Source organism: Pristis pectinata, chromosome 31 (assembly GCF_009764475.1).
Source record: "Pristis pectinata isolate sPriPec2 chromosome 31, sPriPec2.1.pri, whole genome shotgun sequence".
Classification (NCBI taxonomy): Eukaryota; Metazoa; Chordata; class Chondrichthyes; order Rhinopristiformes; family Pristidae; genus Pristis; species Pristis pectinata.
Window position 1 is genome coordinate 22,123,159 of NC_067435.1, and position 14,851 is coordinate 22,138,009.

At 50.3% G+C, this 14,851-nt stretch overlaps 2 protein-coding genes and 2 pseudogenes across 3 annotated transcripts; 3 read left to right on the forward strand and 1 right to left on the reverse strand.

The window, feature by feature from the left end:
- The first annotated feature begins 3,130 nt into the window (after positions 1-3,130).
- Positions 3,131-6,989, forward strand: LOC127584844 (histone H4-like). Of its 2 annotated transcripts, none has more exons than XM_052041804.1 (2): positions 3,131-3,149; positions 6,531-6,989. In XM_052041804.1, exons 1-2 carry the CDS (start codon positions 3,131-3,133, stop codon positions 6,827-6,829), a joined length of 318 nt encoding a protein of 105 aa, XP_051897764.1. In that variant the 3' UTR covers positions 6,830-6,989. The 2 variants fall into 2 exon arrangements, with proteins under 2 accessions (XP_051897764.1, XP_051897765.1); XM_052041805.1 differs by having other exon boundaries at positions 3,131-3,146.
- Positions 6,990-7,530: 541 nt separating this feature from the next.
- Positions 7,531-7,904, forward strand: LOC127584840 (histone H3, embryonic-like; annotated as a pseudogene).
- Positions 7,905-9,223: 1,319 nt separating this feature from the next.
- Positions 9,224-9,604, forward strand: LOC127584836 (histone H2A type 2-B-like). The gene has a single exon (XM_052041797.1). The coding sequence runs from the start codon at positions 9,224-9,226 to the stop codon at positions 9,602-9,604; it is 381 nt and encodes a 126-aa protein (XP_051897757.1).
- A 1,007-nt stretch (positions 9,605-10,611) lies between these two features.
- LOC127584845 (histone H4-like) lies at positions 10,612-10,906 on the reverse strand (annotated as a pseudogene).
- Between the last annotated feature and the right edge of the window lie 3,945 nt (positions 10,907-14,851).

Consider the following 14,851-nt stretch of genomic DNA (forward strand, 5'->3'; position numbering starts at 1 on the left):
ACCCCCGGGCCCAGGCCTCGCCGCCGCCCCGCCTCCTGACCGGCCCGTTGCTGAGGGAACGACATCAGTGACGTCATCGCGCACACGGCTCGGCCTGTCAGCTGCCCGTCACGTGACGGGGCGGAGCGAGCTGTCAATCAGAGGAGCCTCTGGGATCCCTGTCAGTGTTGCAGAGATATTGCTAAAACTCTCCTGAACAGAAGAGCTTCAGGGAGAGACATTTTGATGCAAAGTCCTTATCTGTGGAAGGGAAATAGAAATAGTAACCGAGGGTGATTATATAAAAATGAGCAAAATATGACATGGAAACTTAGATACATCTCGTCAGAAATGTGAAAATATAAATAGTAACCGTTTCTCCTGGGACTGCTCTCCAAATAAACATTTAGAAAGTGGCTGCGGGTGCTTTGCAAAATGAGTCTGAAGGGTTCCTAATGGAAAATTAGGAGATAACAGAGTCCCAACCGGTCCATGCCGACCAAGACGCCTTTCTAAGCTGGTCCCATTTGTCGACATTTGGCCCATATCCCTCTAACCATTCCATATCCATACACCTGCCCAGGTGACGTTCAAATGCTGTTATTGTACCAGTCTCAACCACTTTGTTGACAAGACCCTTAACAGTTCTGTTGCACCGAGGGATCTTATGCTCCAGGTCCACAGCTCCCAGAAAGTGGCAGCACGGGTTGATAGGGTGGGAAAGAAGGCGAATGGCGTGCTTGCCTTTATCGGTAGAGACATTGAGTTCAAGAGATGGGAAGTTATGTTGCAGCTTTATAAAACTCTGGCGGGGCTGCATCTGAAGAATTGCATTCAGTTCTGTTTACCCCATTACAGGAAAGATGTGCAGGCTTTGCAGAGGGTGCAAAATTGGTTTCCAAAGATTCTGCCTTGATTAAAGGATATGATCAATAAGGAGAGGTTGGACAAACGTGGATTGATTTCTATGGAATGGTAGTAGCTGGGAGGAAAACTGATAAAGATTGAGAAGATTATGTGATGCATAGATAGAGTAAGCAGCAGGGATAGTTTTCTCAGGGCTGAAATATCTAAGGCCAGAAGACATGCATTTAAGGTGAGAGGGGGCAAGTTACCAGGAGATGTGCAGGGCGAGTTTTCTTTCTTACACAGCGAGTGGTGGGTGCCTGGAGTGGGCTATCAGGGTTGGGAGTGGAGGTAAATATGATCGAGGTGCTTGAGAGGCACGTCGGTGTGCAGGGAATGGAGGGGCAAGGACATTCTGTAGGTAGAAATGATTCGAGTAGTTAGGCATTTAATTCCCAGCTTAACCAGTTCAGCCCAACATCGTGGGTAAAGGGCCTGTTGCTGGGCTGTACTGTTCTCTGGGAACAAATCAGGTGCAAGTCCATGATGAGTCATAGAGTAAAACAGCACGGAAACAGGTCCTTCACCCAACTGATCCATGCCGACCACAGCATCCTCCTGCTAGTCCCAGCTGCTAACGTTCAGACCATAACCCTCCAAGCACCTCCACTCCATATACTTATCCCAATGCCTCTGAAATAGTGCAATTGTACCTGCCTCGACCACTTCCTCTGGCAGCTCATTCCAGGTACTCATTGCTCTCTGTGTAAAGAAGTTACCTCTCAGGTCTCTATTAAATCTCCTCCCTCTTATCTTGTATCTGTGCCCTCTGGTTCTGGACTCCCCAATCCTGGGGAAAAGACTATGACCGTCCACCTTGGCCAAACCCCTCATGACTTTAGAAAAAAACCCTCATAGGAGTTCAGCCCTCATTCTCCTGCACTCCAAGGAATAAAGATCCTGTGTGGCCAACCTCTCCCTATAACTCAGGCTCTCTAGTCCAGGCAGCATGAATTTCTTCTGCACCCTCTTCAGCTTGACAACATCTTTCCTATAACAGGGTGACCAAAACTGTGCACAATACTCCAAGTGCGGCCAATCCAGCGACTTACGTAACTGCAACATAATGTCCCCACTCCGAAAGTCGATGCCCTGAATGACAAATACCAGCGTGCTAAACAGCTTCGTAACTACTCTGTCCCCTTGTGTGGCCACTTTCAGTGAAGTGCTCACTTGTACTCCCAGCTCCCTCCGTTCACACACTCCTCAGTGCCCTGCCGTTCACTGTACAAGTCCCACCCTGGTCTGACTGTCCAAAATGTATCAGCTCACACTTTTCTAACCTTCAACAATCACCCACTTCTTCCCGTCATCGAGACAATTCTGAATACGCTGTGTCACGAACCAGCAACAAACGAAACACACCGAGTCATGATTCGGTGTTAAAATCTATTTTATTAATCACTACTTATGATAATACGTAAAATAAAAGTAAAAATGTTAGTATGTTAAAATTCAAAAATGTTAAACCTTGAACATTAACCCCTAAACTAAACTCTTCGTGTGTGTGAGACAAAGTCCCAAACTCCAAGTCCAGGAATGGTTCTTAAAGTTCAGTTCCGCAAGCCATAAGGTGAAACATGAGCAAAGGCTTCTTCAACAACCACCGCTGTCTGAAGATAAGACGTAGAAGTAGAGAAACATAGAGAGTAATTACGAAGTCCAGATGTTCCACGATGGAACCCAAACGACACTTCAGTGTTTACTCGGTAGTGACTTCCTCACCCCGAAAAGCATCCGAATCGTGGTCGTCCACACAAATACCTGTTTCCTTCTACAGGTCAGCAACAAGGTGAACTCCACTGGATTACTTCCAATTTCCATACATGGATTTCTGTGGCAGGCACAGTTATTGTTTCTCATCCATCGATAGAGAAACTAGCAGGCTGATGTCTCTCTCCCTTCTCTCTCTCTCTCTCTTTCCTTCTTCTTCTGACCTCTTCAACAACGTCATTACGTCCTTTTTCTTCTGTTGACGTCAGCACGCCACACACACACACACACACACAGAAACACACACACACACACACACACACACACACACACACACACACACACACACACACACACACACACTATCTTAAAGGGACTTTCACCGAGTCCGTAACAGCTGCAGGTGAAGAGTTCGAGAGTTCAAGAGTCTTACAGCAGTGTGAGAGAAGCTGTACTTGAGCCTGGTGATACATGTTCTCAATACTTTTTATCCTCTGCTCGATAGAAGGGTTGGGGGGGGGGGAGAGAGAGAATGACCGGGGTGGGACGTGGCTTTGATTATGTTGGCTGCTTTCCTGAGGCAGCAGGACTTGTAGACAGAGTCAATGGAGGGCAGCTGGTTTCCGTGATAGACTGGGCTGTGTTCACAAAGTCCTCCTCTGGTTTGACTTCACGAATTGCAACAGCAAACACTGATCTGGATTGAATGACACTTACCATTCCTCAGCCGACTTCCCCAGCTGACCAATATCCCCCGGTAATGTTTGATAATCCTCTTCACTCTCCACCACACCACCTGGTTCAGTGACATCTGCAAACTGACCAACTACGGCTCGTACATTCTCATCCAAATCGTTCATATAAATGATGAACAACAGTGGGCCCAGCAACGATCCCTGTGACCCGCCACTGGCCACAGGCCTCCAGTCCGAAAAACAACCTCTACCATCTCCCTCTGCCTCCCACCATCAAGGCAGTTATGTATCCACTGAGCGACCTCTCCCTGGTCCCGTATGATCTAACCTTCCAGACTATCCCTCCATGGGGGACCTCGTATAATGAATGTGTCCTTCATGGTTTTCCTGTGAATGATTCGTCTCTGATGCAATGTGCCTGTGATGCTGCTGCAAAGAAGTTTATCATTGCACCTGTGCGCACATGTACTTGTTGATATTATAATAAACTCGACTTTGACTTTGATTATTTTTGTCAAAGGCCTCTCTAAAGTCCATACCGACAGCATCGACCTCCCTTCCCTCATCAATGCGCTCGGTTAGGTCTTCAAGAACTCGGACAGATTTGTGGTATTAACCGATGAATTGAAGAGAAAAGTAAGGAGGTTTGGTGTCGATTATACAGAATATTGTTGATCACACAGCTGGAGCCTGTGAACGGTGTTGGTCTCCTGTTTAAACCGAAAGTGTAGCCCACGTAAGGAATAGATGAGGCCAACCCCAATCCAGGGATCAGAGACCGTGAGGAGCGCCGGTCTCGGAGTGTTTAACAGTTACTGAGCTGGGAAACTACAAGTTACCCCCGAGACTCCGCAGCACAGGTGGAGCGGAGAGGAAAACCTGTCCTGGGAACTGTGCATCGGGCCCACAGTTTGTGCTGTGAAGGTGCAGATGTGAACATTATGTCAGAAAGAGTGTGTTTAAGGTGAGGGCGGCTTAGACTGGTGTCACTGTGTTTGTGGGTCCGATCACATCGCAGGATTTCTCAGTCCCTCCTGTGGAAAAAGGAAAGCTTTCCCTGTCACGGGATCGCCCCGCACCCCAGCTCCGTCCTGAAGAGGGAATTAGCCGCAAAATTTCAGTTGGTTTCAATATTTCAGTCGAAAAGCAGCGAAAATGTCAGCGATCGGGGAGAGAACGCGGTCAGTGCTGCAGTGAAACGGGTTTAAATGGAAAGCGCCGCCTTTTCTTCAAATTAAACTTCCTTTACAGCAAACATTCCGGCCTCAGACACTAACCGGGACCAGTCTGGGACTCGGGGGTGTCCGATTTTAATTGGAATCGGGGAGTTTTTGAGGAGAGAGAAACACAGAGAGATGGAGCGATCGGGAGCTGACAGCAGGATGTCTCCGCCCCGTCCGCTCGCTGCCTTTAAGTTGCTCTGTGCCGCCGCCTCTCGCTTCATTTCTCACTCAGTTCCGAGTGTCAGAGAGAGTTTGTGCAGAGTCTCCGACATGCCCGAGACCGCAGTTGCCGAAGCGTCTCCTCCAGCCGCTCCCACCGCCCAAACCAAGGCTCCCAAGAAAAAGGCGCCCGCCCGCGACAAGGCAGCCGGCCCCAGGCTGGGGGAACAGATCGACCAGATTGTGGCGGATTGTCCCGATAAGAGGGGGATGTCCGGCACCGCCATCAAGAAGGCTCTGACTGCCAGAGGCGTCGATGTGGCGAAGCGCAGCGCCCTGATCAAGTTGATCATCAAGAGGAAACTGGAAAAATGCTCCCTGCTTCAGACCAGGGGCGTGGGCTTCTCCGGCACCTTCAAGGCCGCTGAGGAGAAACGTTCCGTGAAATTGGTGAAGAAATCGAAGAAACCAGCGCCCAAGAAGCCAGCGGCGAAGAAATCGCCCACGAAGAAGTCTGGAGCCAAGAAAATGGGAGCCAAGAAAAGTCTCACAAAGAAACCAGCGGCTAAAAATGCGGCGGCTAAGAAACCAGCGGCCAAGAAGGCCACACTGAAGAAAGCTAAGAGCCACAACAAGGTCGCAACCCCAAAGGCCAAGAAATCTGTGAAAGCCAAGCCGAAGCCGAAAGCAGCGAAACCCAAGAAGGCAGCTTCCAAAAAGAAGTGAATTAAAAAGCGCAACGTGTAAAGACCTGAACCCAATGGCTCTTCTCAGAGTCACCCACATCTCTCATGCAAGAGCTGATCCCGAATTCCTGACCCGGGACCTGGCTCAGATTTCGGGGGAAACCACAAACCCCGGGATCCCCGGTACCTCGCTGACATTCGCTGCACCCGTCCCGTCCCCAGTGTCCGAAATAAAACCCAGAGAATGGAATGTCTGGGCCCACCCTCACTTAGACAGGGGATGTGTTCGGCTCCAGGCTCCGTTCAAGGCCGTTTTCTTTTCACAGATGCCGGCAGAGAGTGTCTGTGAGACGGTAACACTGACGGAGATTCCCCGCCTCACAGCCCATAGCCCAACACAGGAAGTTCCCCAATTCAGCCGGGTACAGGTGACTAAACTGCTGAACCGTCTGGGACTGGGAATGTGTGGTTACTGATCGGGTCTGGGGCTGGACTGGAATAAGAAGCATTGATTTATTGAAAAACACAATGATGCTGGAGGAACTCAGCAGGCCAGGCAGCCTCCGTGGAGAAAAGCAGGCCGTCAAGGTTTCGGGCCAGGCCCCTTTTTCAGGATCCCAGTCAGTCTTCAAGAAGGATCCTGACCAGAAACATTGACCGCCTGTTTTTCTCCACGGATGCTGTCCGGCCTGCTGAGTTCCTCCAGCATCATCGTGTTTTTCATTTTGATTCCAGCGTCTGCAGTCCCTTGTTTCTCAGATTAACGTATTTCTCTATTTATGCCGTAATATTACTGACTGCTCCTCAAAATGGAAAAAGCGCGACTAAAAATTTGTACCCAACGCATTGCTTCGGTTCTTTTGTAGATAAACCGTTGGAAATTGGCGGTTGTGGAAAAGTGGGGGAGGAGCCTGAAGATGAGAGGCCGCTCTCTGTTCTGTCTGTCTCTCTGACTCTGTCCCCTCCCCTCCCCGCCTCTCTCTCTCCTTACCTCTCCTTCCCCCATCTCTCTCTCTCTCTCTCTCTCTCTCTCTCTCTCTCTCTCTCTCTCTCTCTCTCTCTCTCTGCGCCTTTTTCGGGCAGGTCGGGGCGCTGTGTATAAAAGGAGACAGCAGCAGTCGGTGCGTCATTGAGCAGCGGTTTGAGTGAAGCAGCATCATGTCTGGCAGGGAAAGGAGGTAAAGGACTGGGCAAAGGCGGAGCCAAGCGGCACCGTAAAGTGCTCCGTGATAACATCCAGGGCATTACCAAACCAGCCATCCGGCGCCTGGCTCGGCGCGGCGGCGTCAAGCGCATCTCGGGTCTGATCTACGAGGAGACCCGTGTGGTGCTGAAGGTTTACCTGGAGAATGTGACCAGGGACGCGGTCACCTACACCGAGCAGGCAAAGCGCAAGACGGTGACTGCCATGGATGTGGTGTACGCTCTGAAACGCCAGGGCCGCACTCTCTATGGCTTCGGCGGCTGAAGAACTCGCCCCTTTCTCCCGAGCACAACACAAAGGCTCTTGTAAGAGCCACCCACCGCCTCACAGAGGGAGCAGTGACCCGGCAGCATGAGTCGATGGAAACTTTAATTATTTGATTTTAGTTAATGCATTTGTTGATATGTTGGGGGTTCAATATCGAGTTCACGGTAGATTCCTGTGATCATTTTAAAATGCACCTTCGGCTTTGTTCTCGCAAAGCTCTTTGTGATGCAGTAAAATGAATATTGGCGCCAATTCTCTTTTTCTCCGCCTCCCGCAGACTGAATTCCGACAGCTCGGAAAGCAATTGAGCAGATGTGCTGCATACATTCAGATTCAGCTCATTCAGGAAAATAAATTTTACATCGATTACTTAAATGGTGAAATTCTTTATATTGGTGTGACTCAAATGAACTGTAAGAAACGTTCCCTCAAGCACCGTTTCCGGTCGCTCTGAAATTGGCTGAAGTCCGACCCCCATTCACCAGTTTCTGTATTTAGTCACAGATGATGATCCCGCCGCCGGCCTGTTGGAAAGTGATGAGGGAACTGAAGCCAATCGCAGGGCTGCTACTCTCCAACACACACCCCCCCTTCAAACCAATCACCGGCTGTGGGGCGGCCCTTCACCAACACTTCAAAAGCCGGCTCCCTCATTCCAGTCCCTGCATTTCAGACTGTGTTCCGACTGTTGAAGGAGAATGGCCCGGACCAAGCAAATCGACCGGAGGGAAAGCTCCCCGCAAACAGCTGGCTACCAAAGCGGCGCGGAAGAGCGCTCCAGCCACGGGCGGAGTGAAGAAGCCCCATCGCTACAGGCCCGGTACCGTGGCTCTGAGGGAGATCCGGCGCTACCAGAAATCCACCGAGCTGCTCATCCGCAAACTGCCCTTCCAGCGCCTGGTGCGGGAGATCCAGAGCTCGGCCGTCATGGCCCTGCAGGAGGCCAGCGAGGCTTACCTGGTGGGGCTCTTTGAGGACACCAACCTGTGCGCCATCCACGCCAAGCGAGTCACCATCATGCCCAAAGACATCCAGCTGGCCCGCCGCATCCGCGGGGAGCGCGCCTGAACCCGGCCTCGGCACCAAGAACAACTAAAAGCTGTTTTGAGAGCCACCAACCCGGAAGAGGAAAGGGTTGTGCTCACCAGTTCGCTGTTCTGTTATATTAGCGTTTCCTCACACCCCTTGTGTGCCCCTTCCGTTCTGTGCACGATTCAGCCCAGCACACATCCGGGCTCTCTCATTGAGCGATTCCACGCAAATGTTCCAACACAGACCTGTCCCTCCGCGCCAACTCCCGACAATCGGCTATTCCCTGCCGTCAGGTAAAAGACAGCGTGGAGAGCAGAGCTTCACCCTCTCTCTCCCCGTCAGTGTGTCCCCGATCAAACACTTCTCCCACTCAGCTGCCGTGTAAAGTCAGTTATTGTGAAGAAGGTTTTCGGGAGTTTGTTGTTATTGTTTTACCTTTGTGGAGAATGGGGTTTGCTAACTGCAGCCCCCTGTTCTGTAACATGCGTCTCACATTTCTACCCAAGTGCATGATCGTTTCACGGGGACACAAGAGACGGTGGGACTGGAATCCCGGTCCTCTCACGGAACAAGTTTGTCAGATTGCAGTCTCGGCTCAGACTGCAGCTTGTGAAGAGAGACCGGTCCAAAATCCTATGCATTTCATACAGAGACCGATCGCTGATGTGAATCAGCTTTTGGGGGTTAAATCATCAGAAATGCTGAGATCGGAGAATTAAACTAAAAGTTCATAAACTTTTGGCGGGCATTTCAAATTTCAGGAGCCTGACGGTTACTTTCCGCGCTTCCATCTCTGCGCTCTGTTCATTGGTGAATAAGGCTGCTCTCTGATTGGGCTATTCAACTTACCAATGACATTAGTCGCTGTTCCACCAATCAGAAGCGCCCCACTGCATTCCCCCCTCACCCCCCCCCCCCACACCAGAAGGTACAAGAAGGCGAGTGCGGGAGGATTCCCTTATTCTCTGGGAAACACTTGGTGAGATTGTCGAAATGTCCGTAGGGGAATGCTGCCGGCTGGCACATTCCAGGCTGCAGGAGTACGTGCTCCGGGACACACTGAAGCTGGGCGCAGCCAACGCAAGGGCTCGGTGGAGAAGGACTACAGTTTAGCCTTCTTCTGCCACTGGAGAGGGAGAGGGAGAGGAATGGGCGGGGGCAGGCGAGAAAGCCCCTAAATATTGTAAATACGGGACCGGGTAATTGCCAGGGAGCCACACGCGTGGCATCGGTGCTGTTTTCTATATAAAAAGGTAACACTAATGAATAATCTGTACAAGAATGTAAAGGTTTGCACTGTTTTGTAAATGTATATAGTTTGCCTTTTATTACGAATAAAGTTTATTTTGTATGAATAAAATGTCCGGACGGGGAAAAGGCGGCGGCAAAGCTCGGTCCAAGGCCAAGAGTCGCTCATCGCGAGGTGGAATGCAGTTCCCAGTGGGCCGTGTTCACAGGCTCCTGAGGAAGGGCAACTATGCTGAGCGGGTGGAAGCCGGAGCCCCGGTCTATCTGGCTGTTGTGCTCGAGTATCTGACGGCCGAAATCCTCGAGCTGGCCGGCAACGCGGTCCGGGACAACAAGAAGAACCGCATCAAACCCAGACACCTGCAGCTGGCCGTCCGCAACGACGAGGATCTGAACAAGCTGCTGGGAGGGGTGACCATCGCTCAGAGTGGAGTGCTGCCCAATATCCAGGCCGTGCTGTTGCCCAAGAAAACCGACGGTGGCAGCAAGTGAAGCGACGGAAAGTGAACCCAGTGACCCAAAGGCTCTTTTCAGAGCCACCCAACGTGTCTGTGGAAGGGCTGATCTGCGGCTGCGGTGAGGGCGGGGCAAAGAGCTATATGAAATCCGCAATAATGAATGAGACACTCTATTGTTAATGGGCCGCAGAGCAGAATGAATTCAGTTATGATTTATACATTTTACTGTAACCCGGTCGTGTCCCGATAGCGGACATAACAGCGGGGTCCAGAGTCCGCTTAACGGCAGTAACTCCCCGCACCATTCCCAATGAAGCCCCGCAGAATGCAGGCACCGCTCCCAGCACCAGGGCAAAGAACAGAAGAGCTCGGCTGAGGCGAGTGCGGGTGAATTTCCATTCTAGGCAACCGGCCTGTGTATCTGCCAGAGCCGCGACACTGCCCTGCGATCTTCGTCTGAAACACCCGGAGTAACTTTCTCTTCCCTTCTCCGTCACGTTCCTCCCGCTTCCGCCATTTGAATGGAGTCCTCTGCCAGCGGAGAGACAGCAGGTTCACTGGGCCCGGAGTGGGGAAATGGGGAACTTCAGAAAAGCCGCCACTTCCAGAGTACCGACCCACAGAGGGGCAGTTTAATCTCCAGCCATTAATGTCACAATCCCGCTCTTCCTGACCTGATGCCGCCCAGTCTGTGTTCCACAGTGCAGTTTGACGCTGGACTTTACCGGTGTGGTCATCGCCCTGGTAACTCCTTCCTGAACAAATTCAATCATCAACAGTACAACCGGTGACCAAGTTGTGCGTACATTTTCATCTGAACATTTCTCTACAAAACCCCCACAGAATTGTCCATAATTAGCTGAAAATCTTTTGCACCCAGGTCTCTCCTGAAATATAATCGAACATTGTGGGGGAGAAACAGTTAATATTTCAGACTAATGACATTTCATCAGATCTCCCGGGTTACTGCTCCCTCTGTGAGGCGGTGGGTGGCTCTTGGAAGAGCCTTTGTGTTGTGCTCAGGAGAAAGGGCAGAGTACTTCAGCCGCCGAAGCCATAGAGAGTGCGGCCCTGGCGTTTCAGAGCGTACACCACATCTATGGCTTGGCGTGCTCGGTGTAGGTGACCGCGTTCCTAATCACATTCTCCAGGAAAACCTTCAGTGCCCACGGGTCTCCTCGTAGATCAGCCCCGAGATGCGCTTGACGCCGCCACACCGAGCCAGGCGCCGGATGGCTGGTTTGGTGATGCCCTGGATGTTATCACGGAGCACTTTACGGTGCCGCTTGGCTCCGCCTTTGCCCAGTCCTTTGCCTCCTTTCCCTCTGCCAGACATGATGCTGCTTCACTCAAGTAGTTGCTCAGTGACATACCGACTGCTGCTGTCTCCTTTTATACACAGCGGCCCGACCGGCCCGAGAAAGGCGCGGGGGGGGGGGGCAGGGAGGGAGGAGACAGAGTCAGAGGGACAGACAGAGCAGAGAGCGGCCTCTCATCTTCCAGCTCCGCCCCCACTTTTCTACAACCGCCAATTCCCACCGGTTTCACCACAACAGAACGGAAACACAGCGCTCCGGACAAACTCTCTCCCACACCGGGTCCATGTTGAAGGATTTCCCGGTTTCACTGCCTCTCCTGCGTCCGAATTATCAGAAATCCGTTTCCGTTCGAGTACAAATCCTTGAGGGAGCGGTTAAAAATGGCGTCTGTCCCTCTCCGGGCCCATGAACAGGGCAGAGCGCCCTCCTCACACACAGTAGTTGGTGGGGGAGGGTTCAGAGGGCTCAAGTGATGAGAATATTAATTCATGAAATATAAATCTGGGAGAGTTGTGGTACCGGATAGTGAGGGGGGAATGAAAACCACGGTCACAGGAAGGGGCAGGAATTATAAGTAGATCTGTGCTCCCTGTGACTTCTACAGTGCAGGTAAAGTTGTAGCGAGGGAGCTGGTGCAGGACGGAGGGCTTCAGGTACAGGGATCATTGGGCTCTCTTCCAGGGCAGGTGGGACCGGGACAAGAAGCGAGTTCCATCTAAACTGAAGGGGAACCAATGTCCTTTCAGGAAGGTTCACTGGTGCTGGTTGAGAGAGTTTAAACTTGTGTAGCAGTTGGGTGGGAACCAGAGCAGTAGGGAAGAAGGGGCATTGAGGAGAAGTTAGGGTTGAGGTCACGTAACACTGGGCCGGGGTAATGATCCCGGTGGTGGTGAGGGGCTGAAGTGTGGTTATTTCAAAGCATGCAGTGTTGCAGTTCAGGTAGATGGACTTGGAGCCTGGATCAGTACGTGGTTCTGCGGGGTTGTGGCCATTGCACATACCTAATTGAGAGAAGGGAAGGACAGGCAACAACGTTCCAGTGTTCAGATGTTTCAGACACAATATGGAGGGAGGTAAACGAGGTGGGGGAGCTGCACTGCTGATCAGAAAGAATGTCAAAGCGGCTCTGAAGGAGGACAAACTGGAGGTACGTCCAATGTGGGGAGAGCTCAGGAATAAAAAGGTGCAGTCACTGTGATGGGGTACACTGTAGGCCTCCCAATAGCCAGCGGGAGAGAGTGGAACAGATACACAGGCAGATTATGGAAAGATGTAAAAGCAACAGTGTTTTCATAGTGAGTGGTTCAATTTCCCCAATATTGACTGGGGCTCCCTTAGTGCCCAAGGCTCAGATGGGACAGAATTTGTTAGGTGCGTCCAGGGAGGTTTCCTGAAACAGTCTGTAGAGAGTCACACCAGGGAAGGGGACATACTCCACCTTGCTTTGGGAAGTGAGCCTGGCCATGTAAGCAGAGTTTCCGTGGGAAAGTACTTGGGCAATAGTGAACATAATGGTCTTGGGGTTTTTGAGAAGCATGGAGGTGGATACCTTCCCAGAGACTGACAGGATCTATCCCAGGTTATTGAGCGGGTCAAGAGAGGAGATTGTTGGGGCCTTAACAGAGATCTCTGTGTCCTCTTAAGATATAGGGGAGGTCCCAGAGTACTGAAGGATGGCCAGAATTGTTCCTGTCTTTAAGAAGGGCCATTGGGACAAACCAAGAAATTATAGGCCGGGGAGCCTGACATCAATTGTAGGGAAATTATTGGAGAAGATCCTTGGGGATAAGATCTACTCAGATGTGGAAAAGCATGGACATATGAAGGACAGTCAGTGTGGCTTTGTGTGCGGGATGTCACGCCTTACAGACTTGAGTGTGTGAGGAGATGAAGATGATCATGAGGGGAGGGTAGCGGGTGAGGGATACATGGACTTCAGTAAAGGTTTCCACAGGGTCCCTCATGGCAGGCTGATCCAGAAGATAAAAGGTAGACAGGCTCCATGGAGATTTGGTTGGTTGGATTCAAAACTGGCTTGGCCTTGGAAGAGAGAGTCTGGTGGTGGAGGGTGTTATTCTGTCTGAAGGTATGGGTATTGGTTTATTATTGTCACTTGTACCAAGGTACAGTGAAAAACTTGTCGTACATACCGATCGTACAGGTCAATTCATTACGCAGTGTAGTTACACTAGGTTAGTACAGAGTGCAATGATGTAGTACAGGTAAAAAAAAAATAACAGTACAGAGTAAAATGTCACAGCTACAGAGAAAGCTACAAGGTCACAACAAGGTAGATTGTGAGGTCTGTGACCAGCGGTGTTCCACAAGGGCCAGTGGTGGGACCTGCTGTCTGTGATATATGTAAATGATTTTGATTAAAATATGTGATTAGTAAGTTTGCAGATGATATAAATTGGAAGAGTTGTGGACGGTGAGGAAGGTTGACGAAGGATTCAGCAGGATATTGACCAGCTGGAAATGTGGCTGGATAAATGGCGGAAGGAGTTTAATCCAGACAAGTGGGAAGTTTGGCATGTCGAATGTAAGAGGAAAGTACAGACTAAATGACAGGACCCTCGAGCAATAATGTTCAGAGGGATCTGGAGCTGCCAGTCCTTTGCTCCCTGGAAGTGACAAGACAAGGAGAGAGGGAGGTACAGAAGGGATACGGCGTACTTGTCTTCATCAGTTGTTGTGTTGAGTTAAAAAGTCAGGAAGTCATATTTCAGCTGCATAAAACTTTGTTTTGGACACATTTGGTAAATTGTGCGCAGTTCTAGTCACTATATTACAGTATTCAGAGAAGTTTCGAAAGAGGTTCACCAGATTGCTGCCTGGACTGGAGAGTATTAGCTGCAGGGGGAGGTTGGTTAAACTTGGGTTGTTTTCTCAGGAGCATCGGAGGCTGAGCGGAGACCTGACCAAAGGAAATAAAATTACAAAAGGCAAACACAGGGTGGACGGAGTCATTTTCCCAGGATGGAAATGACAAATACTGGAGGGTATGGCTTTAAGGTGAGACAGGGATAAGATTAAAGGAGATTTACATGGCAAGTTTTGTTTCATATAGACAGAAAGTGGTGTATATGTACAGGATTCAGCAGGATATCGACCAGCTGGAAATATAGGCAGACATATGGCAGATAGAGTTTAATCCAGACAAGGGTGAAGTTTTGCATTTTGGGAGGTCAAATGTAAGAAGAAAGTATAGAATATGTGGCCGGACCATGGTGAGGTCACATTGGAGTATTGTGTCCAGTTTTGGTCACCGTGATGTAGGAAAGATGTTCTGAAACTAGAAAGAGCACAGAAAATATATATCAGGATGTATATATCCTTGGCAGCCTGAGTTACAAGTTGTGTAGATGGGGACTGTATTTCCTGGAATGGAGGAGATTGAGGGGCGACCTGATAGAAGTATACGACATCATGAGGGGCATAGACAGGGTGAAAGCACATAGTGCTTCTCCAGGGACGGTGTGCTAAAAACAAGAGGGCATAGGTCAGAGGCGAGAGATTTAAAAGGGACGTCAGGTGCAGATTCTTCACGCAAATGGTGGTGCGTATTTGGAATGAGCTGCCAGAAAGAGTGGTTGAGGTTGGAACATTAGCAACATTTAAAAGCCATCTAGATGAGTACATGGATAGGAGGGGTTTAAAGGGCTATGCGCCAAACGCGGGCAGATGGGACCAGCTCACTGGGCAACACAGTCAGCACGGATAAATTGGGCTGAGGGGCCTGTTTCCATGATATATGACTCGATGACCCTCAGCAGCATTGATGTAGAGGGATTCTGGGTGCACATCAAAAGCTCCCTGAAAGTGGAAATATAAGTAGAGAGGGTGGTAAAGGTGATGTACAGCATGTTTGTCTTCATCAGTTGGGGTGTTGTGTTAAAAAGTCAGGGAGTCATGTTGCAGCTGGATAAAACTTTGACTGGGCCACATTTGGTGCATTGTGT

Coding starts and splice junctions, on each gene's coding strand:
- LOC127584836 (XM_052041797.1), top strand. CDS start 9,224: ATGTCCGGACGGGGAAAAGGCGGCGGCAAAGCTCGGTCCAAGGCCAAG.